This window comes from Microtus pennsylvanicus, chromosome 10, assembly GCF_037038515.1.
Source record: "Microtus pennsylvanicus isolate mMicPen1 chromosome 10, mMicPen1.hap1, whole genome shotgun sequence".
Classification (NCBI taxonomy): Eukaryota; Metazoa; Chordata; class Mammalia; order Rodentia; family Cricetidae; genus Microtus; species Microtus pennsylvanicus.
The window spans coordinates 84,490,419-84,516,888 of record NC_134588.1 but is presented as its reverse complement, the minus strand read 5'-3'; the positions used below and the strand labels follow the sequence as shown (position 1 = coordinate 84,516,888).

The 26,470-nt window shown below is 38.3% G+C and overlaps 1 protein-coding gene across 1 annotated transcript in view; it reads right to left on the bottom strand.

Annotated features, from left to right (window-relative positions):
* The window catches only part of Dnah12 (dynein axonemal heavy chain 12), a 159,293-nt gene that overhangs the window by 111,004 nt on the left and 21,819 nt on the right, over positions 1–26,470 (bottom strand). Inside the window, exons 13-23 of the mRNA XM_075988847.1 lie at positions 24,029–24,207; positions 22,634–22,769; positions 19,911–20,036; positions 18,556–18,690; positions 18,020–18,213; positions 16,854–17,100; positions 11,619–11,804; positions 9,535–9,735; positions 4,912–5,106; positions 2,760–2,881; positions 2,374–2,656 (exon numbers count right to left, since the gene is read on the bottom strand). Coding sequence (XP_075844962.1) covers positions 2,374–2,656; positions 2,760–2,881; positions 4,912–5,106; positions 9,535–9,735; positions 11,619–11,804; positions 16,854–17,100; positions 18,020–18,213; positions 18,556–18,690; positions 19,911–20,036; positions 22,634–22,769; positions 24,029–24,207 — 2,004 coding nt within the window. The remainder of the gene's footprint in view (positions 1–2,373; positions 2,657–2,759; positions 2,882–4,911; positions 5,107–9,534; positions 9,736–11,618; positions 11,805–16,853; positions 17,101–18,019; positions 18,214–18,555; positions 18,691–19,910; positions 20,037–22,633; positions 22,770–24,028; positions 24,208–26,470) is intronic.

Below are 26,470 nucleotides of genomic sequence, written 5' to 3'. Positions count from 1 at the left end.
AAGGGAAGATTTAACAGTTTAAAAGGAGCTTCAGTAAAATGGAAACAGCCAATAACAATTATAAATTGAAAAGACTTCATGGGGTGAATTGTGAAGTTGATGCTAATGAAGAGTATTATTTTAAACTAACACATTAAATATAAGAATATAAATTTATTATTTATAAAATATTTCTTATTACAATTCTTGCAGATAAACTCAAGTAACATAAAGCTCTAAGGAAAGCAATGAATGACAGACGTGGCAAGTACATTTTCTATGTCAGTGAGGGTAGCACTTCATGGACAATGTTGGTGCTTTAGTATGTGTTTTTAGTTTGCTCAAAATCATTGAGAAAGGAGAAAAAAATCAGGATCTAATTGCAAAAGCACTGAAGCTGCAGAAAAGCCATCTCAAGAAAGCAAGCTCCAAGTTGGAAAGACTGCATTACTCAGTGGACAAGAGCATGTAATAGTCTTCCAGAGGACCAAAGTTCAGTTCCCCATACCCACATATGGCAGTTCACAACTGCCAGGACCTCCTGAGTCAGAGAGAGGCAATGTCTCTTGTCTCCATAGGTACCTGCACTAATGTGCACACATTCTCATACAGACACATATAAATACAACATATAATTAAAATATAATATTTTTGAAAGATAAGCCATTTAAAGAGAAAAGTTATCTCCCTCATGAAGTGACCTGCTGGGTATGGGCTGCAAGGGCTTTTAAAACTACTGGCACCCTTGTGGTGCTAAAGATAGAACAAGGAAAGGCATATATTTCAAGATTAGGATAATTGGACGAGCCTTAAGAGAGGTACATAAAAGTATCCACATGCTACGTTCCCTGCAGGTGTATTAAGCGTCTCATGTGCATTCATTTTGTTTAGAATTTTAAAGTAGTTAGGTTTTAAAAGCAATAAGTGAACTCGAAAATTTATTTGACAAGATGTTTGAGTAGATCTGACCTGCAGAATGGCAAGTGTTAAAGCACATGACTATCTGACTACTAGAAATATGTAAGCAGCACTGCAATATTTTATTAAATGGATTTTTAAAAAGTATTTGTTGGGCCGAGTGGTGGTGGCACATGCCTTTAATCCCAGCTCTCGGAAGGCAGAGGTAGGCGGATCTCTGTGAGTCTGAGGCCAACCTGGTCTACAAGAGCTAGTTCCAGGGCAGCTAGGGCTGTTACACAGAGAAACCCTGTCTCAAAAAAAAAAAAGTGTTTGTTGACTTATTTATTGCGGGGATAGGTATATATGCCAGAGTGCATGTGTGAAAGACACCGTGTGGGAGTCAGTTCCTTCATTCTATCACGTGGCTCAAACTCATGGTCAGACTTGGCAGAAAGAACCTCTGCCTGTTTAGCCATTTCTATGGTCCCTAGTTTGCTTTTGACACAGAGTCTCACTTTGTAGCCCAGGCTACCCTGGAACTTTTTAAGTACCTGAGGCCTCAAACTCAGGGAGGTCTGCATTCCTCAGCCTCTCCAGCACTAAGATTGCAGTTATGAGCTATTATGACTGGCAACATTTTGATTTGGACATTTATGAAAAAAAATTCTGATTTTTCACAAGCTCCGCAAGCCTACTTTTCTTCCAGGCATTCCCCCAGAGTAAACCTCACCTCTGTGCTCATGTAAAAATTATTAAGCAATTCTTGAGACCCTTTTTCTTCTCCCCCTTTTACTCTACAACCAATTTAAGGCCTGCTGAAACTAGATTCAAATATATTTCTTATTCATCTAATTTGCTTCATGTTTCCCAGCAACTGTCTAGCGTCAGACCACACCATCTCTCTTCTAGGCTAATTCAAGGGTTTCCTAGTGTGTTTTCCTGTTTTGACAGTCTGCTAATCCATTCTTTATACCACAGTCTTGGTGGTATAAAAATATAAATCAGATTATGACTTTCCCCTAACTAAAATATTTTTTACCTCCTTATGTAAAATAAAAATGAATTCCCTGCTCATCTTCCTTTCAGTCTTCATTTATCTTCATTCTCCATTACATTCATTCTACTCCAAACACAAACATTTTCTACAGTTGCTTACAAATCTTGAATCTTTCTGGGCCCAGAGCTACTACACAGACTATCAACATGTTCTTTAATTCACTCTCATCTATTTTCTGTCTTCCCTTCAGTCTAACTTCCTCTATGAGCCTATTGCTGGACCCTCTTCCATTTTAAGTTGATAAACTCTATTATTCTCTCGCATAATACATGGTCCTCTTATAACACACCTGTATCGTTGTATATGTTATTATATGTATTATTCTCATCGATTCTTACTAGCGATGTTAGAAATAAACAGAAAAAATGTTTGCCAAACAAACAAAAAGCCCAGCATTTGTAGAATATAGAGTATGCATTTAATTCCAGGAGACATACCAGCCTGGACGCAGCGATCACATCATGAATACTCCTGAGCATTAGATCTTCCACTTGAATGAGCCATTTCTCCACAGCGCCCCTTGCTGCAGACGTGGAGATCAGGGCAATCAGCTCCACACGCTCACCTTCAGAGCTGTACATGGCTTTAATATCCAGATTGGGCAGGAACTCCAATTTAGCAATGCCTTCAAAACATTTTTTTAGGTGTGGCTGAACTCTGAGTGGATCTTTGGTCTCTGACAAAATCTCTAACATTTCATCATTAGATAAAAAGAAAAATCTAGAAAAGAAATATGGGAATAAAAAAGCTTTAGTGACAATTCACCACACACCAGAAAGCCTTGTAAATTATAGCACAACTGATTATCTACCGATAATCATACCGAGGGAAGAAAAGTCGTTTCTTTTCAAGATATGCATTCAACCCTTTCATGATTTTTTCCAAAAGGTCATTGCAGTTCAGGAGTTTTTCTAGTAAGCCTGTTAAGGAAGTGGCAGCGAGAACCTAAAAGACACAATTTCATATGAGACACACTTACGTGCTTGGTATAAGACTTAAGCATTAATACACACATGGGAAAATGTCAATGTTTTTGAAACTTTATGAAATTAGTAGTGAAAAATCCTCCCCTTTTCTTGAGACAAGATCTCACTCTGCAGCCAAGGCTCGCTGTGGACTTGCAATTCTCTTCTTGCTCTAGCACCCCAAACGGATCACATCCAGCTTTTAAATTTCTTTTAGAATGTAAAAATATTAAAATTCACTAAATCATACATGTTGTAATCTGAGGACATTAGTTACAAATGATGTTATGATTATTGTGTATATTTTATTATATTCTTTTAATAACTTTTTCATTTTTAATAGCATTATGAAATGAAGGGATGTCTGAACTCGGGTTTGTGCATGTGCTGAGGTCGGTGCTGGGAGCTGAACTTGAGCCTCGAGGAGAGTAGGACGTACCCTTAGCTGTAGAGCGTACTCTGTAGTCTCTCTCTCTATTCTCGTGAGTGCAAGGGAAGAGTCTTTTTGGATGCTGTGTGATTTAGTTTTAATTTTTACAATTGTAAACTTTAAACTTAATCCGAAGCAGGTTTTGACAGTCTATAACTCACTGACCAAATCTAACCAGCTGCTAGTTTTTGTGTGATCCTCAAACTAAGAATATTTTTATACTGTCAGAAGGTTAAAAAATTCAAGGGAAGCTAGCAAAGTCGCTCAGCTGGCTGTATGCTTGCTTAGTATGCATGAGGCCTGGGTTCTATTGCCAGCGCCGTGTACAAACTGCATGTGCTGGCACAGCTGCAACCCCAGCATGCCCCAAGGAGACGCAGGAGGGTCACAAGTTCAAGGTCATTCTCAGCTACATAGAGAATTTGAAGCAACTTAGGCTTGACACCCTCTCTCCCAAAGTTAAATTAAATAATAAAAATGAAGATGATAATGCTATTTCAAAACATAAGTAGAAATGTTGTCAGTGTCTATAAGCAAAGCTTTATTATGGTAGAAATATACCTATTTATTAGATATTAGTTCTTACTGCTTTCAATATATAATGGTAGAAGTAAGCATTACAAAATTACAAGCATTGCAAAGCCTAAAATATATATTAACTGGCTATGTACAGAAAAATCTAATCCATAAGAAATCATGTACTGAAAAGTTCCTAAAGTCATAAATGAGATAAAAATTCTTGAAACTCATAAATTTATATAATTAACTCTCAATAAGTTTAGCACTTATTTGTTTTTTTCTCAGCATTGGAAAATGTTATTTCTTAAGTTGAATATATTTTAAAAGAAGATTCATAGCTATGATTTATGCTAAATGTGTAAAAAATACTGTTTTTTCGACATTAGACCCCTGTACAAGGTAGTCTTAATAGGAAAGACCTGTAGAGACTGGGTAATGAGAGTAGCTTCCTTCCCCAATAATATTGAACCCCAATATCTGCCTCTGAATTTTTATTATTCATGCTACATTTTTCTGGGGGATAATGCTCTGGCACACTGTAAAGATTTGTCACCCATATTGGTTTAATAAAACATTGACTGGCAGGACATAGAGGTGGGGCAACCAGACTAGGAGAGTAGTGGTAAGAGGAGAGGCAGAGACACAGTCAACCTTCAGAGGCAGAAGAAGCAAGATGAGAATGCCTTCTAAGAAAATAACGACAACTGTGCTGACTCAGCATTCTCCACCCTCTTCTTCGTCTCGTGGTCTTGTGTATCTGTTTACTTTGTGAAGTGGTGAGCAGTGGTTTTATGTAGTGGCCGTCAAGTGAGATAACCACACCTGAAGTAGTTACACTGTGCTTGCACACACACACATATTTATATGAATGAGCTGCAAGTGGTATTTATATAAATTGAAAAATAAATTATTTTCATACTTTTGAACTTATATTTTCATGAACTTTCCAATTGGTATACAATGAGTAAGTATTATTTTAATAATCAGAATCAAAAGCCAAATGCTTTCTTTAAACCCCGACTAAGGTTCACCAACTACAAGAGAGACAACAAGCACTTCACCTTCGGATCTTTCGCGCAGAACTTCATGATTTCCCTCCAGTGTCTGTCCACCGTCTGGAACTGACGGCCTTCTTCTGGCATCTGCTGCATGATGTCCTCAGAACAAAAGATGGGCTCTAAGTAGAGCCACTGGGCCTGCACTTTTAACCATTCATCAATTGTTTCCTGGATTCGGATCAGACGGTCCTCCCAGGCCTTGGTAAAAAAGCACACTGCACTAACTTCCAGTGTTTAAAAGAAAACTATATATTATAGCAAGAATAAAGTAGTAGAATTTATAGTGTATATTTTTTGTGTTTTAATAAATAAAGCTTGCCTGAAGATCAGAGGGCAAAGCAGCCATACTAGTCAACCATACAGCCCAGGGAGTGATGGCGCACACCTTTAATCCTGGCACTCAGGAGACAGAGGCAGGTGGATCTCTGTGAGTTCAAGGCCACTTTGGGCTACACAGATTGAATCTGTCTAAAAGAGAAGCAGAGCTCACACAAGGGTGATCCCAGACATTTGAGATCATACGCCCTTAATCACAGCACTAGGGAGGTGGAGATAGGAGCAGCAGAGCTGGGTGGAGAGAGGAATATAAAGGGGGAAGAGGCAGGAACCCAGTGCTGTGTGCAGTCTGAGGTTGTAGAGAGCACTGCAGGATCTCCCCTTTGTTTGTCTGAGCTTTGGTAGAAGTAAGATTTCTCTAGTGACTTGGCTGCTTTGCTTTTCAGGTTTTCAGGGTGAACTCCAATATCTGCCTCTGGGTTTTTAATTATTCATGCTATAAAATTCTCTATTGTTTTAATATCAATAAAAAACAACCTTAAGATCACTTATAGGAATCTTACATATGTTTAGAAAAAATATAGGAGCCGTAAGTTTTCCTTAAATCAATGAAACTCACAGTTGGTAGTGACTGTAAAATTATTTCATTTCCTAATCTCTCAGGGAATCACTCCAAATCTTAATGTATATCCTGCTCTATATCAGATATTGTCAACTATGGATGATGTTGTCCTCCATACCAGGCAATATTTCAGAGTGTCTGAAATATCACAAGGTTGGTTATTATAGCTAATAGGGGGAAGATACTTCTAACATCTAGTGTATGGACACCAGAAATACTGCTAACTGTACTACAATATGCAGGGTAATCCCCATATGTAACAAGACTTTCTCTGTCCCACCAGCCAGCTCCCAAACAATGACATGGAGACTTATTATTAATTACCAAAGCTTAGCCTTAGTTTAAGCTTATTTTTAACTATCTCTTATTACTTAAATATTTTTATTAGTCTGTGTTCTACCACATGCCTTTTACCTCCATTCCATCCTGTGTCTCTCATGCCTAGATTCACCTCCTACTTCCTCGCTCCTGCCCAGAAGTCTGGCTATACCTCTTGCATAGCTATTGGCCCTTCCACTCTTTACTAAAACAATCCCAGCAATGTATCCTCACACAGTGTACAAATATCCTATCACACCCATAACCAAGAATTATTCAGTCCAAGACCAGAGAAGTGGCTCAGTAGATAAAGGAACTTTACCCAGATATCCTGAGTTGGTGCCCCAAATGGGGGCCCATACAGTGTAAGGAGAGAACTGACTTCTACAAGTTGCTCTCCGACCTAGTCACATGCACTGTGGCCTGCATGCATGCACACATGTACAGGAAGACACATACACAGTAATAAATAAACATATGAAGAAATAAATGTATATAAAAAAATTACTCAGCCCCAAATGTCAATAGTGTAAAGTTGGAGGATCTTGCTCTGTATTGGGACAGTTTGGAGAGAATTGAACTTAAATTTTTAAAGTAAAGTAAAACAAGCCTCCCAACTCTCAGAGATTGCCTGGTGTTAACAAAATATTTCTCAAGTGTACGTATGGCTTAAGGTCCTAGGTTTAGAACTTAATTCCCTGTTTTTTAAAACATAACATTTTAAATTTCTCTATAACTTTTTAACACACACGTGCACATGCATGCATACTCACACACACATGCACACACACGCACACTTACACACACTTGCACACATGCACACGCACACACACACACACACACACACACACACACACACACACACACACACTGAATAAGAAAGGCCAGACTAGCCTGGCTGTAGAACAGATCCAGTGCTAGGTCTCTTTGAAAAGCACAACTGTTTTCTACAAATGATGGCAACTGTCTATGAAACACTGTTTATGCTTAAATTAAACCATTCACATTATAAAAATGTATCAAAACATCACAATGTATGGCAGAAATATATAAAGTTGTTACTTGTGAATTAAAATGCTATTAAAATTATATATAGTTTTAAAAAAACTGCCTTGGTTTGAATCTCAATTATATCATTTAATAGTTAAGTGAATTTGGACAAATTATCTGTCCTCAGTTTTCTTACCTATTTAGATAAATAATAACAATGTCTACCATGAAGATCTGCTGTGGGGAATAAATCAGCTAGTAATTGTGAAACCACAAGACCATTGACTAGCAAAATTAACATCAATCAAAACTGGAATCAACAATCCAGTAATTTGTCTTTTCCTCAATTTATCTAGCACCCAGTTAGAATTCTGATATTGTTGTTGTTACCTAAAAGAAACTTAAAGCGTTAACGTAGCAGTGCTTGGGTTGGAGGACTGAACTGCTGACTGCAAACACCCTGTCAAGTTGGGTTTTTGTTTCAAATAAAATCAAGGAACTGAATAAATCAACCAAGGTTACCCAGCTTCTCTTCCAGGTCACATAGAATAAGTTTTGGTTCTTGTTGTTATTTGTTTGTTTAAATAAGTAGAAAATTTTCTCTCTACCACCTTTAAACATTCAATGTATTTAAAAGCCTGACCTCTTTTCCTTATTTTTTTACCTTTTTTTTTTTGAGACAAGGTCTTGTCATATAGTCCAGGCTGGGTTCTAATTTGCTAGATAGCCTAGGGTAGATTGGTATGCACGATGATTCTCCTGCCTCAGGCTCTTGAACACTGGGATTACAAGCTTTGCTAGGAGCAGCTAAGGCGTTATCTCTAGTTGTGTGTGCACAAGAATGTGCCTACCTGGCTACCTCTACACTAGATGACAAGTCTTTCCAGTATAAATTTCATCACATGCACACTCACACGCGCACACACACACACACTCAGTGCTTCCCTTAGTTTATACAGTTTATAACCCTTTCTTAGTCTTTTATCTTCTGGTTGTGCTTTATTGGTTTTGTGCTCACAGAAGGGAAAAACTACTGGACTTTGTTATCTATGAAGCTATAATAATAATTTGTATGTTTTCCATAATTACCCAAATCAACAATAAAGATATATTATTTACTTTTTGAAGTAAACAGCAATTCATTAATTGCTTGTTATTCAAAATAGAATTAATAGTGATAGATAACTTTACTGTGAGGATACAGTGTGATATGTAATTTGAGCTTTCTAAAATTAGCTGTATTTAAAAATTCCCAGGAACGAAGTTTTTAAATTTCACTTGCAATAAAAACTGCTTGTTGGTCTAGAGTGTGCACTTAATATGCGTGGGGACCTATTACAGAAAGGAAGGCAGGAAATATAGGCAGGAAAACCAGACAGGAAGTAGAAATGATGTAATGAGAACAAGAGAAGTCTGGGAAGGAAGAAGCTGATTCCTCCCACTCCTGCCCAGATCACCGAAACAGCAGGATGTGATTTGCCCCACTGAAAAGGGTACTGAGCCACATGGCTAACATAGATCAGAAAAATGGGTTAATCAAGATGTGAGAGTTAGCCAGTGAGAGGCTAGAGCTAATGGGCCAATAAGCTTATAATTTATGTAGACCTATGTGTAAATTTCTTTGGGACTAAACAGTTGTGGGGTAAAGGGTGAGACAAAAACAACAAACAAGCAGCAGGCCCGTTCATGTTACAGGAAGGTGGAAAGAAAAGAAGGATGGAGAGAGGGAGGGGGAGAGGGAGGGGGAGAGGGAAAGATGGAGGAAACAAAACCAGAGCTTGGTGTGGTGGCTCATCTTGTAATTCCAGTACTCAGGACCTGAAGTAGAATAATAATCACCAGTTTGAGACCTGCTTGGCCTATATAGTGAGTTAAAGGGTGGCCTACAATACAGAGTGAGTCCACGTCTTAAGGCAAAGTAGGGAAAAATGAGGAAGACGGGAAGGGGAACAAGAAAGAGTTTGATACTGTTTCCTTCTATCTCTATCACTGGAGATAAATCTTAATAAAGTATGACTTTCTTCTCAAAAACATTAGTTAATATATTATTTGTTTATTCATTTTTAAGCTGTTATATAGATGAGCGTTTTGTCTTTATCTGTTTATCGTGTGCATAGATAGAACAGCCATGGAGGACAGAAGAGGGCATCAAATCCTCTGGATCTGGAGTTGCAGATGGTCGCTAGCCACCTTGTGGATGCTGGGAACTGAATAAGTGATTTTACCACGGTGTCATCTCTTCAGCCTCCTACTGCATATTAATCTTCAAATGTGTATTTTTGTATCTCACCACATACCAAGGCTCAGTTCTATCACTTGAATAGACATTTTTAAAGCATCCAAGAATATTTTCATGAGAACACATATGAAACAAGATAGACGTTTTTATAAATGACAAGAAGCTATCATACTTAACATACCTTGATCTCATTTTCAAATGGTTTGATAAAAGGTGAGCCTCTCATTGTCTGAGTTTTTATAATTTGGTCATCAAGAATTGCCTGAATCTCATCCACTGAAGAAAGGATGCAGACTCCAGTGTCACGATACAGACTTATGTGAAAAGAAATATCATCCCACGCTGCTATCATGGCATTCATGGCTCTCTCTAAGGAAAATTCCTAAAAGGAAGAAATGGAAAAAGAAGAGGATGAAGAAAACTGGATGCAGATAAAAACAGGATGACGGAAAAAGGATTTTATAGCCAGGTGGTGGTGGCACATTCCTTTAGTCTCAGCACTCAGGAAGCAGAGGCAGGCAGATCTCTGCGAGTTCAAGGCCAGCCTGGTCTACACAGCAAGTTCCAGGAGTGCTAGGGCTGTTCCACAGAGAAACCCTGTCTTGAAAACAAAAAGAAAAATGAAAAAAAAAAAGAAACTTATTTATGCTATTTAATTTCTCTGGGCAACTCAGTGAGCATTTTGCTCATTAAATCGTAATCTCCATAACTGTCTGCCTGTCTATCATCTGTCTATATCTGTCTGTCTGTCTGTCTGTTTTTCTTTTATCTAACATCTATCTATCTGTCTATCAAGAAGGGGTAATTTTTAAATGATTTAAAAGTTCCTTAGAGAAGTCATGAACCTAGGAGAGAAGCAGACACCACCGTTCTGCTAAAGGAGAAGAACAATAAAATGGCACTCTCCTAAATCCATAGCTGCCTTGCTCAGTTACCATCAGAGAAGCTCCTTCCTGCAGTAGATGGGAACCAGCAAACAACCTATAAATGGCCTGTCTGAAGAGAGTGGGAGAAGTTGGAACACTCGATCCTAAGTGAGATGTTTCCACCAAATTCCTCTTCTCTGTGGCAGAGGAGGTGGGAAGACTGTGAGAGCCAGAGGGGAAGGGGAACACCAAGGAATCAAGGCCTTTCAAATACAGCAGGACGGATGCGTTTATGAACTCAGTGACGGTGGCAGCAGCAGAGGGCATGCACGGTCTGTGCCAGTTGTCCCAGTGCTGGGAGGGAACCCAGAAGCTATCTCTAATCGATAACTTCTCATAAAGGAAAAATTAGCTTCCTCCAATGGCTTCTCACTGGGTATACAAACCGCTCTCAAGGGCAGGCGCCATGCCCAGAAGCATATGGCCAACAGAAAATTAACCCAATGGTATTCTTTTTTAAAATCGTACAGGTCTTCCATGTATATATTATGGTTTCTAATTTTGTGTTTATATGGGAATCCTATGTGTGCAAACAAGTGAGTCATTGTGTCTACATGTGTTTCTTGTGCTTTTTCTTTGGCTCTTTTCTTCTGTTTGTTTTGTCATATTCTAATTTATTGTTTTTATTTTAATTTACTTTATTTTATTATTATTTTTAGATGCCTGTTTTCTATTGAGAGAAAGGAAAGATGTGGGAATTTAGGGGAGGGAAAACCATAATCAGAATATACTATATGAAAAATTCTATTTCCAATTAAAAATAGAAAAAATTCCTAAGAAAAATGAAGTGTTTTGAAGTTCAGTTGTTACGGAAACTCTTGTTGTCACTGTTAAAATGGGCAACAAAATAAAATACCCACTGGGTTGTCTCCAAAATGGCCTCTTTGCAGGTAGTCTGTAGCTTGAATTTTCTGTGTATTTCAAGAACCTTCTTTCTAAGGTCATACTTATTTGTTGGAACATACACACAGACACACACAGTCACAGACTCAGACACATACAGTCCCAGACATAGACACACAGATACATACATACACACACATGCATACAATGTGCTACATACATATCCATTCACTCAGGTTCTTAATAGAACAATCATATAACAATACTAATGTATCATCCAATTATATTGCAACATGGCAGAATTAGGAAAGTATCAAAGGGGCAGTTTCTAGTCTGGATCTCAGAGAAGCAAGTGCATGTCTGCATCATGAAAGAGTGGTCCTCTATCACCTTCCACTCACCATTGTTATCTGTACTATATACACCACAGCAAAACAAAACCTGCACCCATCAGAGAACCAATCCATCAAGTATTTCAGTTTCTCTTCATGCTTACCTTGCTTGCACCTGCGCTTATCACTTCAAATTTTTCTAAATATGGTGTAAGGTTTAATTTTAGAACCTTTCTCAGTGTAGTTCCAGAATCTGGAGTTAAGTCATAACCCACAATCTCTGACATCTGTTTCCAGTGACGAGCTCTCATTCCTGGGTTGCACAGAATGGAGACAGTAGGGATGTACTCCTGAGGATGGAAATACAGACAATAATCTCATTTGACTAAACTTAATAATAGGAAAATTACATTTCTTTAAGTTATTCAATGTGAGTGCAATCAAAACATCAACTAGATTGAGAGGAATGGAATGAGGAGCACAAGGATTCTAAAGTTCACCTGCAATATTAGGTGTGCATAGCAATCAAGAAATTACCAAAGTAAGAATTAACAAGGAAAAATTTCATGAACCTGAGTATCACAAAAAATAAAGTACTTAATAGCAAATTTAAGAAATGTGAGGCCTACATAGTAAAAATGCAAATATAATTTTAAAGGGAATGGAGATCCAAATAACTGGAAAGATGTTAAGGGCAGAGTAGAGAAGGGATAACCACTACTACAGACCTTTTGAAAAAGTCACCTGTAAGCCTGCTGCTGTGGGGCTTTCTAAAACATACGTGCACATATATTGAAAGAGTGACATATATCAGAGTGACAGCGCCCCTGCTAGACACCACAGGTCAACAGGCCCCATCTTTATGGAAGAGGCCATAAGCACTTTGTAAAGAGTAAACATTGAAAGACCCCAACCCTAGTCTCCATCTTAAGATGTTTTTGTGATCAACTAGGCCAGGGAAAAACAGGCTATCTGTGGGCAGCAGAAGCAGCCTTGAGAAAAACACCCAGTCCTTTGTGTATCAAAGCTCAGGGAGGCAGAAACTGGCTAAAAACTGGTTTAATTTAGACTTGTTTTGTCCTGATTTGTTTTTATCCTGTTAGACTTGTTTTTATCCTGTTAGACTTGTTTTTATCCTGTTAGATTTGTTTTCATCCTGATGTTGACCCCCACCCCATATGTTAATTTGAGTTGACCAATGATATTGCTGTTGCTATGGTTCCCTGTTATGTAACCCTGAGACCCTATAAATACTTGCTGGAAAAATACCAAGGGGGCTCAGTCTCACTAGAGTATTGAGTACCCTGTTGGTGCCTTCGACATTAAAGAATCCTCTTGCTGTTTGCATCCATTGGCGTGGCTTATTGAGTCTGGGGGATCCTTCCCTGAACCCTAGAAATTAGGGTCTTTCAAACATGTCTTACACTTTGTTGTGTACATGGGATTGAGTTAATTATCGTTAGGAAACTTTTTTCCAAGGTTGTGTTATGCTTAAATATGGTTAAAACAAACTGCCTTGTGTCATGCTCTAGAAGTTTGAACCAACATCAGCTACTGAGTAATGCTAAACCAGATTTTTTTTTCTTGCCTCATGTTGGATCCTTGCTTTGCTAGTCGTGGTATTTGCAGAGCCCCCACAGAAATGGATAATTTTCTTGATGCATGCCATTTACCAAAGTTAAATCGAGATCAAATAAGCAATTTAGACAGACATATAACCCCTAGTGAAACAGAAGCAGTTAAAAGCCCCCCCCACACACAAAAAGCCCAGGGCCAGATGGTTTTAGTGCAGAATTCTACCAGAATTTCAAAGAAAACTTAATGCCAATACTTCTCAAATTATTCCACAAAATAAAAACAGAAGGAACATTGTCTAATTTGTTTGATGATGCCGCAGTTACCCTGATGCCCAAAGCACATAACAACCCCATAAAGAAAGAGAATTACAGAACAATTTCCCTAATGAATATAAATACAAAAATTCTCAATAAAATACTTGTAAAAATACCATTCACCATGATCAAGTAGGCCTTATCCTAAAGATACAGGGGTAGTTCAACATACATACACTGATGACTGCAATATAAACAAACTGAAAGACAAAACCACATGATCATCTCATTAGATGCAGAAAAAAATCAATGACAAAATTCAGCATCCTTTCATGATAAAGGTACTGAAAAGACTAGGTATACAAGGGCCATACCTCAACATAATAAGCGCAGTTGACAACAAGTCCATAGTCAATATTAACTTAAATGTATAGAAGCACAAAGCAATTCCACTAAAATTAGAAACAAGACAAGATTGTTCACTTTCTCCATGCCTATTCAGATTAATACTTGAAGTCTTACCTAGAGCAATAGGCCAAATGAAAGAGATCAGGGGGATACAAATAGGAGAGGAAGAAGTGAAAGTATCTTTATTTGTGGATGATATGATAGTATACATAAGTGACCCTAAAAATTCCACCAGGAAACTACTACAGTTGACACTTTCAATGAAGTAGTTAAATGCAAGGTTAACTCACAAAACTCAGAAGCCTTCCTACATACAAATGACAAATAGATGGATAAAGAAATCAGGGAAATAACACCTTTCACAATAGCCTCAAGTAACATAAAATATCTGGGGTAGCTGCAACCAAGCAAATGAAAGACTTGTATGATAAAAACCTTAAGACACTGAAGAAAGAAATTGAAGAATATATCTAAAACTGGAAAGAGCTCCCATGGTGCAGGACATAGATCAAGCTGGAACTGATCAAAAAATTTCTTCCATGCTGATTAACTTATATAATGATGGGAGGTGTCATGCAGGCTACTGGGTAAGAAAAGACATCAATGGTATTACACAGAGCTGGACCCTTCATACTACAGCACCAACTGCCAGGCAAAATGTGCTTACTGGTGCAGCGGTAACGTGATGGTTATTGGGATAATCAGCTACTTTCTGATTGGATCTGAGCAAACTCCACAGAAGGGAATCAATGCCTACTACTGTAAATGTTGTGAAAAGCCCATGGCTCAGATGGTAATAGGCCTTAGAGGAACCTACTACTGTTGTTCTGTTAAATGTACATGTCAAACTGCTTTCTAAATAGCTATGACAGACTCATAGATTAGAAAGTACTTCTCTCTACCTAGGGAAAGAAAGTTCTATCTTTGGTGAGTAGCAGTTAATGCAGAGACTGCCAGAGTGCTAAGAATATGTTCCTGTTGAGTACTTAGACACCTAAACGGGACCTCTAGATCATGTAACCGCCTTGAGGGTCAGGGAACATCACAGAAAAGCAACTGTTAAGAATACAAGAGCCAGGAGAAGAAAGGAGTGTTGTGAAATGTTGTCCTCTAGACATGCCATGACTGCATGAACTGACTGTAGCTACAGGTAGCCTGTACGAGGCCTGCACAAGTTCTAGTGAACAGGATCAGTTCACATTCCAGCAGACATCAGTAACTGGACTGACTTTTTTTTTAAGGAGAGGACACAAAGAGATGGGGGAAAAAAGAACAAAATGGGTAAAGAGCCAGACATAGAGTCCTGTACCTGTTATCACAACACTCAGGAAACAGAGGCAATTGCCAGTTTGGGGCCAGGCTAATCGGGGGGCAGAAACCAATCTTGTCTCAGAAAAAAAAGGGCAAATGATCTAAATAGGCATTTCTCCAAAGAAGGCACAAAAATGTCCAGTAAGCATGTGAAAAGATATCCCAGCCTTCGGGATGACGCAAGGCAAAACCACGATATACCACTTCATCCTCACTAGAGTGACAAAAGTCACCAAGACTGACAATTACAGTGTAAAGTATGTTACCCAGCAAGCACCAAGTTCCTTTCCTATCTCCTGTAACCCATGGAAATATTACTGGAGGGACTGTGGGTATAGGCAGAGTACAGGAAACCCAGAGAGAAGGAAGCAGATATTATATAAAAACAAAGAAATGTTATAATCAGTCTTATAGTAACAAATTTAACAGGTTATGATCTTCAACGTAAATTAAGCAAAATAAGGGGGTGATAACACATGCTACATCCTATGGGAAATAAGACACTCTATTCACACTGTTGTGTGTGTACCAGAGTTCTGAAATATTCAAGTGCCAACACTCATCTGCGGCATAATAAAGATGAGAAATATGAGACTAGAGTTTGCAGATTTTCATTTCTGGACCATGAAATGTACTAAACATAGAAAGTAATCCATAAGTAGTCAATGTCTTCAATGAGATAACTCATCTAATCATTGGAAGAATGTGACGCAGACAGGGCAGAACTTAAACAGCCTCACCAGCCTACAGTCTAGACATGCTGGCTACACAGTCGGCATCGCCACTAGAACCACTAGTGCATTATCAGCTTACAGAAGAAGGAAATGGCAGCCGGTGTTGTGGTCCATGCCTACAGTCCTAGGACTGGAAAGGTATAAGTAGGAGGATCATGAGTTTGAGGCTAGCCTGAGCTACACACGGTCCAGGCCAGGTTGGGCTGCACAATAAGATTGATGACATAAGTTCAATTCCAAAATCCACATGGAGGAAGGAGAGAGCTGACTCCTACATGGTGTCCTCTGACACACATAGCTAAGGCATACATGTGTATGCATTTTAGGAATGACAATGCTATCTAGCCTCCATACATATGTGCATGGATGCCTCACTAACGTGTTCGTCCACACACCAATACACAAGTACACACATAGTTGTGCACGTAATACATACATTAATATTCTTGTGTAAAATAAAGAAGGTGAAGATTTGACCAAAAGATAAGGGAAAAAAATATTTCAAAACTACACACACACACACAAACAACTCCACTGGTTATGTGGGTCTCTCTGTTTTTTGTTTGTTTTGGTTTCAGTGAGACAAATGGGTATCTCACTAGATAGCCTACCTTAGCCCGGAACTTGTAATCACTGTTCTTCAACTTCTAGGTGCTGGGATGTGCTGCCGCACAAACCTATATTTCCACTTTTCTTTAGGTATCAGTGTTACTCTATCAAAGCAGCCATCTCGAAACCACAGGAAGTTCACAACTCATAGCCTTAACAGCTTCCGCAGCAACAAACAAACAAACAAACAAATAAAACCAGCTCCTAACATCCAGCCAGTTAAAAAATGCCAAGAGGAATATTATTGGCCCAGTTTGGACTATAGGCGTATCCCTGAACCAATCAACACAGCCAGAGAGGCGACGTAGTAGGGTCAACTCATCTTGTGTCAGGCACGCCCGTGAGATGCAACTGATTAGTTACTGACCCAAACTTTTTTACATGGAGCCAGACTACTGAATACACAGTCTTACTATTGGAGAGTTGATTTTATATTTTATATACTATATAGCATGACACTGAGAAGAGATGTATGATATTTAAATGCTATTAAATACATGTATACCTTAAAAGCCTTTATTTGCTCCATTACTATAGCACACATAGTAATTGTAGGATTCTCTTTTGGTTGTTCTTCTTCAGGTTTCTCGTCTACCAAAGATCGTTTTCTTGCTGCCTTTCTTCTCTCTTGTAATTCTTTCTTTTGCTTGGTTTGGAAGAATTTTAGTGTCTTAAAAATTTCCCGAGAAAACTCGTCTACATCAGCTTCCATGCTTTCCCCATTAAGGTCCAAAAACCCTCCATCCATCCACCTGAATAAGAAGAAAAAATAATTTTAAACTCAGACTTTTGAACTATATATAAGTATCGGGAAACTTTTCTGTGGAATCATTTTGTTCTATACGAGAGACAACTGAGGCACACAGGTAGAAATGATGGTAAAGGGGCAGAGATAACACCATCATTTAAACTGCAGGGCCTGCAGTAAAACATGCATCCAGTGACAAGTAGGTAACTAACACTATTCAGTAAAATGCAGACTTGACTGGGCACTTCTAATTTTGTTTGAGTATTAGTAAACTAGTTCCATAAAATGTGAACTGGCTCTGATAAATGTAGTACAATTATTAAAAACCCCGAGACAGATATCGGGGTTCAGTCTGAAGGTCAGAAAAACAAAACAGCCGGCCACTGTCTCTTACCTCAGTCTGAAATGGCAATCCTGTCTCCAGGAATCCTCAGAATGAAACTGACTAAAAACTGTCTCCTCCCATTGTATAATCCTGGCTAGTGGTGGGATTAAAGGCATGCACCACTACCACCCGGTTTCTATAGCAAACTTGGGGCTGGAGAGATGGCTCAGCAGCTGAGAGCACTGCCTGTTCTTCCAGAGGTCCTGAGTTCAATTCCCAGCAACCACCTGGTGGCTCACAACCATCTGTAATAATATCTAGCCTGGCTAGCTCAGTCGGTAGAGCATGAGATGACCCTTCATCTCAGTGTTGTAGATTCGAGCCACACATTTGTGCCAGATATCATTACAGATAAATCCAAGCTCTATTGCACAGTTCAGCAGCAGGTTAGCATCATCTAAGGCTCTCCCATATGACACTTGCTTTTCACACGAGTAAATGAATAAGTACTACTTTGAAACCTTTAACAAGAAATGACTTATATTTATACACTTTTATATCACGTGCTTAATTTTTTTATTATATTACCAAAAGTTACCTTTTTTCTGTTCTTTGCCACTTCAAAACAAAATTAAAAAACTTCTGGTAGGGCTCGATGTTAACTTTTAATTTTTCCAGCTCGGGATACTTTGTCAGTTCCCATTTGAAAAGCTCCTCCTCTTTATTAATAAACTGAACTGCTTCTTCGGATTCCTGAATGCGTTTCTGTAGTTGCCTTACGTCCATCACATACTAAAAGCAAACAAATGTCTGTTCCTGAAATATCTAGATGGTATTATAACAAGATCACATAATATTACATAACTAATGTTCTCCTGTTTGTTTTTTTCTGAGACAGGGTTTAGGAATGTTCTCCTGTTTAAATATTAACTTCACAACATCGCTATGGTGATGAGCAGGCTATGGTTATGCACATTGCATGGCAGTAAACTAAGTCACAGATTTACTTCAATAATCAAGTAAACCTTCATTTGACATGCTAAGTGCATGTTTCCTCTACATTTTAAAAAGTGTTTATCTGCCCTGTGCTAACCCCTGGTTAGCTACAGTCACAGCCCTAACTATGTTTCTGACCTGCTGCATGCGATCCAGTTCTGCAAACTCCCTGAACTCTTCCATGCGACGCGATTCCTTCTCTATTTCCAAGATTAGTTTCTCTCTCTTGGCTATTAGTTCATTCTCCTTCAGATGCTTAGCACTCTCAATGAGCTTTATGAAAAGATAATTTAATTATGTTAACAAATGTAGTAGAAAGATAAGAATTTTGAAATAAATCTATCAATGTTTTATAGTAATTTAGAGAAAATGGAAACAGAATCATTGTCTCTAAAGACCGATGTATAAATGGCAAAGAGTAAATCACAGAGACAAATTTTCCCACATCTTTCAAAACTCAAAATAGTTAATTATATAGTTTGACTATTTAATGTGTTATGGTATAAAATTAAAAGCTACCATTTATTGAGCATACACATACCATATATTAAGAGCTGTTAAGTACCTTTTCTACGTTATTATGATTTTTCTCTGCAAATATAAAGAAACTGAAATGTATGAAAATTTTGAAGCATATCAAGGTAACAAGACTGTCAACGCAAGAAGCTGAGATTAAAACCTTGTGTATCCCACACATTTTGTTATTGTTCATTTTGGCTCCCAATTTTGGATAAACTGGCTGATTACTTTTCAGGATTTTAAACTATATCCGGTCTGATATAAAATCCTAAATCTGTTACCTCCAATCTCTGAGAATTTGAGCAAGTTACTAAACTTCTCTCAGTTACATTTTAATCATCTATAAAATGGGAGAAATTGGAGCAGCTGGGATTTTATGAGTATTTAATAATAAGTGGAAATCACTTAGCTCATGTTCACTATTAGTTCACATAATATTTCTGACCTCTGTGTTGTTCATGCTACACTTACCAAACCCGGAGAGGTAAGCCTAGAAGCCTCTTCTAAGCTGACAATACCATAACAGGTGAAAGACCCTTACACTACATATATGAAGCGCTTTATTTTTATTTTAGAGACAGGGTTTCTCCGTAGCTTTTGGTTCCTGTCCTGGAACTAGCTCTTGTAGATCAGGCTGACCTCGAACTCACAGAGATCCGCCTGCCTCTGCCTCCCGAGTGCTGGGATTAAAGGTGTGCGCCACCACCGCCCAGTGAAAAATGAAAGTTTTTAAAGTCAGATGGCAAATTGGTGTGAAAATTAAACAACCATACTACTTAAAATGTCGGACTGTGGACAGTGAGATGGCTCTGCCAGGAAAGATGTTGGATCCACAAGGTACTAACTGCCACAGATGATCTTATTTCAACATGCATCCCATAGTGTTCAAACACACACACACTCACACGGGGCAGGGGAGAGAGGTAATAATAAAACTTCCAGAACACAAATTATACACTTAAAAATATACTTACTTCATCATTCTCATCAAACACGGGGTTAATTTTTGTAGGCCACATGAGGACAGTTGCATTTAAATTTAAGTCTTCTTGAGGAAATAGAAAAACATCTAAAAAGTAACTCATTTGCCGTTTAGATTCCTACAAAAGAAACTCTAGTTATATCATATAAAAAAGAACATAGCCAAAAATTTCTAATGTTCCTTCAAATTTAATATTTTGTGCTCTGTCCAAATCACAGGTATTTACTTGGCTTCAAGTAATACAACTGTACTTTAACAAGGGTTTTTAAAAATCTTTAAATGCTTGCGCCTGGGGCTGGGAAGATGACTTAGTGGGCAACATGCTTGCTGCACAAAACCTGAGTTTAGACCTCTAGCATCAGTAATAAACAGAAATAGTGGTGTGTGTCTGTGATACCAGAATGTGGAAGCTGGAGACAGGAGGATCCGAGGGGCTTACTGACCAGCCAAACCGAATATGTGAGCTGCAGACTCAGTGACAGAAACTCTGTCTAAACATAAATAGGAGAGTAACAGAGGAAGACATCCACACACATAGCCCATGTGATACCCCCATATACACACACTCCCATACATGAGATTATTTTTCTCTGACTGCTGACTTAATATAAAGGTAACTCTTTGACCTCCTTGTCCATGATTTTATAAAATGATCAAGTATTTGGCAACCTCAGAAACTTTCAATTTTAAACTATCTTAAATTCTTTTTGTTCTTATGATTTAATTTTTAATCTTTGATGCTAAAATACTAAATATTTTATCACCATTTGTTATTCTGTATCCTTAGTAATATTATCATATTTTGAATACTTAGCATTATAGCAGGAAGTCCAGGAAGAGCTCCAGAGTGAATGGCAAAAGAAAAAAAAACTTAACACAGTAGATGTAATTGGAGAAGCACAGTTTTTTTGACCCCTGTGGATCTCATTGATCTATATGTTATATAGTACTGCTGTATCACTTCATCACTTAACAAAACATCGGGGATGACAAGATAGTTAGGGGAAAAGCATGTGGTGTCATGCCCAAAACCTGGGTTAGACTCCTGGGAAACACACAAAGGGAGAGAACCAGCTCCCTCGGGTTGTTCTCCGACCTCCACACATATGTCCTGTCATGTGCACACCCTCACACAAATTAATTAATCCAGTAATTAAAAGAAGAAAAGTTGGATCTGGTGGTACCCCAAGATGCTCAGAAAGGAGGGGTAATGCTCAGAAAGGTCAAGCCCCCTGCATAACACCTGAGGGAAATGTGTGAACGCGGTCTCCAGGATCCACACACAGAAATGTTTACGGTAGCACTGCCATTAATAACAAAGAATAATAATCAAATATCCAGAACAGTAAATTCTAAAACTCCTTTTGTGTGTGCAGATGTAGGTACATGTGTGTGTGCATGTGTGTGTGGAAGCCAGAGGTCAACCTCTGGTATCATTCCTTAGGAATGGCCCATATTATTGTTTAATTTTTGTTTTTTGAGACAAGGTCTCTCTTTGATTGTTCCGGAACTCACTATGTAGATCAGGCTGACATTGAATTCATATAGACCCGCCTGCCTCTACCTTTGGAAAGCTAGGATTAAAGGCATGGACCACTATGCCCAGCTTAAAACCACCTTAGCTTTTAAGAAAGTCTCTCACTGGCCTAGGGCCCGGTGAGAAGATAGGTTAGCTGTTCAGCAAGCCCCAGGATCCACCTGTTTTGACCTTCCGGGCACGAGCATCCTAAGCATGCAACACCAGGCCCAACTTGTTCTGTGGATGCTGGGCTCAAGCTGAGTCCACATGCTACTGCAGCAAACTTACAAACTGAGTCCTTGCCCACTAATACAGTGTCAGAAATGGACTCTACTGCAATGAAAATAAGCTGGAAAGTGTCATTGGTTGATATAATACTGGTGGTGTGCAAAAAAATACAAACAAAATGATTTCTCTTAGATAAATATCAAAGTCAGATAAAAATAAACTATGTTTACTGGAAATGCACTCTTATAGTTCGTAAAGCTATAAGGGAGAGTAAGAAAGCAAACACAATAAAAATGAAGACAGTATTCACATGCTGATGGGCCCGGGGCTGTGATGACGGGCTTCCAGAAATTGGTTCTATTCCTTCTCTGCGTTTGGAATTGTTTTACAACATCCCAAATTATGTTGGATGTGGTTTTTAGTAATCTGTTATGTTTTACTGTATTAAAAGCCTTCCAAACAGAATGAAAGTTATAGTTGAGTGGATATAGAACCTTGTGCAGGTTTTAAGACTACTATTTAATGTAAAAGTCTAAAAAATTAAACTCCATATTGTTTAAGAATGTAAACATAATTGGCAGTGGTGGTGCACACCTTTAATCCCAGCACTCAAGAGGCAGAGGCAGGAGCATTTCTGAGTTCAAGGTGAACTTGAGCTACATAGTGAGTTCTAGGATAGCCAGGGCTGCCCAGAGAAACCCTGTCTCAAAAAACCAAGGGAAAAAGATTATAAGCATAATTGATGAAACTAAAGAAAATCAAAAACATTATTTCAGAGAAAATCAAGTAAACAGCTTCTATAGAGGATGAGGAGAAAGAGCAGAAGCCTGTAATGGAGGGAGGAGAAGGGCAGCACAAGGTGTGACCAGAAGAACATGTGAGACCTTCTGGGCTATTCTGCTTTCTTTGTCTGGCTGTGTCAATACTGATATCTCACTTCATAATAGTTTCTAAGTATTTTTTTTAACCTGGATCCTTGAAGCCAAATCATGAATTCCTTTAGTTCGAGCATTTTCTACAAAAGCGATTAGCTCCATCATTTCTTCTGTTGTGTCAGGAACTCGTAGAGCACGGTCTTTGATTGCTTCAAATTCACTGCAAATACTGACAGAACACTCTGATTATGACTCTGATTATTGATGACAAGTAATTTGTAGCATATTTAATAAACATGTGCTATGATTGTTATAAAACTGAAACTCTCTATCCTAAAAGCAACTGGCTGATTCATTAAGAGATCATATGATATTTAAACTTAGTTTGCCTGATGCCACCATATATCACATCAATAAAAATTAAGGTAACATTAATTTTGAAATTATGGCCTATTTACTTATTTTTCTAGTGATCTCTTAAGCTCTCTCACGAGTGAGACAGGGAATGCGGCAGACCTTAAATCTGACTCAGCTGCTGCAAAGGCTAGTTTTGTCAGCTTGACACATGAGAGAGAAAACCTCAACTAAAGACAGCTTCCAGCAGACTGGCCTGGGGCACAATGATTGACTGATATAGGAAAGCCTAGCCCACTGTGGGCAGCACCACTCCTGAGCAGGCAGTCCTTGGGATCCACCAAACTAAGTGGAACAAGCCGAGGCGAACAAGCCATGTGCAGAAGCAGACTGCGTCCCTGTTGCTCTTTCACTTCCTGCCTCAAGGCTCCTGGCCTGAGTTCCTGGCCTGACTCCCCAAAGTTATGTTTGCCCTGGAGTTTATCACAGCAATGAGAAGCTCACTAGGACAACTAGTTCTGTGAATTTAGGCCAAACTTCAAGATCCAGTTTCTCTATTTATAAAATGAAGCTACTTATCCTGCTGAACTGAATAACTCAAGGATAAATGGAAAAGGTATAGCATAGCATAGCTCATATTCCTGTGAAGTAAAACAATATAACAAATAAAAAGATCCTTCGGGAAAAAAAACAAGTAAAAAGATCTTAAACTCTATGATATCGTATGTATAGAAGTATGAATCTAGGTACCCGGTGTCATTATTCAACAAAAGGTATATTTTTTCAGGCTTACCTTCCCTATGCCTTAAAATGTTTGTATTGATATACCACTAAAAATATCAGGAAAGAGTATAGCTAGGCTGGAAAGTTTTTATTATCTGTGTGTTTGTTTGCTTGTTTGTTTTGGTTTTTCAAGTCAGAGTTTTTCTGTGTAGCTCTGGCTGTCCAGGAACTCACCATGTAGTCCAGGTTAGCCTTGAAATCACAGAGACCCACCTGCTTCTGCCTCCCAATTTCTGGCATGAAAGGTGTGCACCACCACTGCCCTGCAATCTTTTGTATTTTGAAAGAGAGTAACTTTAGAGAAAATTTTTTGGCCCTGTTATTCTGAATACAGTGATTAATTCTACTTACGATTCGTTTTCTTTCCTATGTTTTGAAGCTATGTCACTTAGCAATACATTTGCAAAGGCTCTTGCTTTGTTGGTTAAGCCTGTCTTCAAGTCCTCACAGTCCAGACGAACCATAGGGTAATGAACCCATTGAGGCAAAAGCATTATTTCTGAAGCAAGACTGAAAAACTTTTCTATAAACTTAAGAAGAGTGTTAAAAAGAGTTAGAATTTTATAATTAGTGATTTTATAGTACTATATTATGATGAAATTCTTAATCATGTAATATATTATTTTTGCTAGGTGAGTCATTCTGTTTGTTACACAATATTTTTTTCACTTGGTGCTAAGACTAAACACAGGGTCTGAGGATGATTCTGGCCAAGTGCTCGACCACTGAACTAACACAGTCAGTGCCTAAATGTTCTTATTCAAGTCAGCACAATTGGTATTTACCAGTCAATCAAATTCCACCATAAAAAGAACATTTCATAAGGTTTCTTCAATCAAAAAGTATGCCCAGAGTCAATTTGTTTCTGTTTAGGAGCAAACCTGTATTATGCTACAATGTTTGTAGCTGCATATATTTGCTTTGCCATTATTGGATAGTTCTCTGAATGTTCAATCTTTAGGAAAAGAATTATAAGAAATCTTTTATGTTAAAATAGGACAGAAATACTATGGTCTACCATTATCAAAGATCCAAGATTTTGGAATTTATATCAATTTCTTAATACTTAAAAACTGGGATGATTTTCAAAAATCACACAAAGTAGTATAAAATAAAACTTTGACAGCATACACTGTATTTTGTGCAAATAAAACACGTTTTCAAACTCTGAACAATCTTTGACTTAATGTCACAATCTACTTTTAATGCTCCTATCAGTCTTCTTCCTTGTTATCATACTACACCCACAGCCAAAAATCTTGTTTCTTTTATTCATTTGTGAAAAGATTTTCTTTCATTTTATCTTAATGTTATCATATTCTTCTACAGTTTACAATATTTAATAAATGGGGTTTAACCTTTTCATTGTCTGATGGACCAGAGGACATTAACTAATTTAATGATTATCTTGAATAATTGTTTCTTTTTGTTGGATGGAAACATAACAGAGAGAAAACAGTGTTGATGTTAATAGAGAACAATGGGTAGCAATGAATTTAACAATAAGAAGAGAGAAAAATCACAAAGTGATCACTATAGCATATTTTGTATAAACTTGTCATGTGACAAAAATTAAACAATGCTAAGTTCATATCATACACAAATGATGGGGGACATGAAAAAGCCCTATATGACACAGACAGTCTCTATGTAGTACACTTTAAATGTGTTCAATATGCTAAAGAAAATAGAGGAAATATAAATATAACAAGGAAAAATAAAAGTCAACAAAGAAACTGTGGAACACAAAACCTGAAATGAAAATGTCACTTAACTTTTCCAGAGCAACACAGAAAACAAGTTACCATATAGCTATCATAAGGCCTTATCAGCAATTCATCAATGGATTAAATTCTACAACCGAAAGACAGCGACGGATGGGCTGGGGAGATGACTCAATGGTTAAACTGCTTGCTGGCAAGCATGGAGACCTGAGCTCCATCCCTGGCAGTCATATAAAATGTGGGTATAATAGTGTGTTCATAGGGTCTTTATTCTTATAGGGGCAGCATAAATCATATAAACAGACTATACAACAAATCTCAACAAAATGTGAAAACTTGGAATCATATTAAATAGGCAATGAAACTAGAAATCAATATAAGATACTGTGGAAACTATATAAACATGTAGAAATTAAACAACTTGCTTTTAAATAACAAATGGGTCAAGAAAGAAATAAAAAAGAAAACAAGGCATCTGTGACCACTGGAGCCTTGGACCAGACTGCCCCTGGAGAGGTTAATGTCTGGGTTCTGTGCTGGAGGGCTCTGCTCTCTAGCCTAGCATTGGGAGGCACATCCTGTGCCATACCCAAACCCAACAAACCCCAGAGACCCCAGAGCAGATCCCCCACACATACAACAATCCCCCCACCACATCTGTAACCACTGGAGTCTTGGCACAGACTTCCCCTGGAGACAGCCTTGGCCCGGACTATACCTGGAGGAGCCCCAGAACCACATCAGTGTCACCTATAGGACACTGCCTGCACCCAGAGGAAGAGCGACCACCTAAGCCACAGGCCTCACCTTCACCAACTGGAGGAAGAGGGAACCCCTGGAGTACAGGCTCCACCTGCACTTACTGGATGGGCAGATGCCAGTGTAAGTACACATTCAACAACATAAAGAGCAATGTGGCACCACCAGAACCTAGAGATCCTAAAACAGGAAGACCCGAACATCCTAACCCAAAAGAAACAGAAGAAAATGACCTTAAGTATAACTTTATGAAGATGAAAGAGACTCTTAAAGAGGAAATGAAAAATTCCCTTAACGAAATGGAGAAATG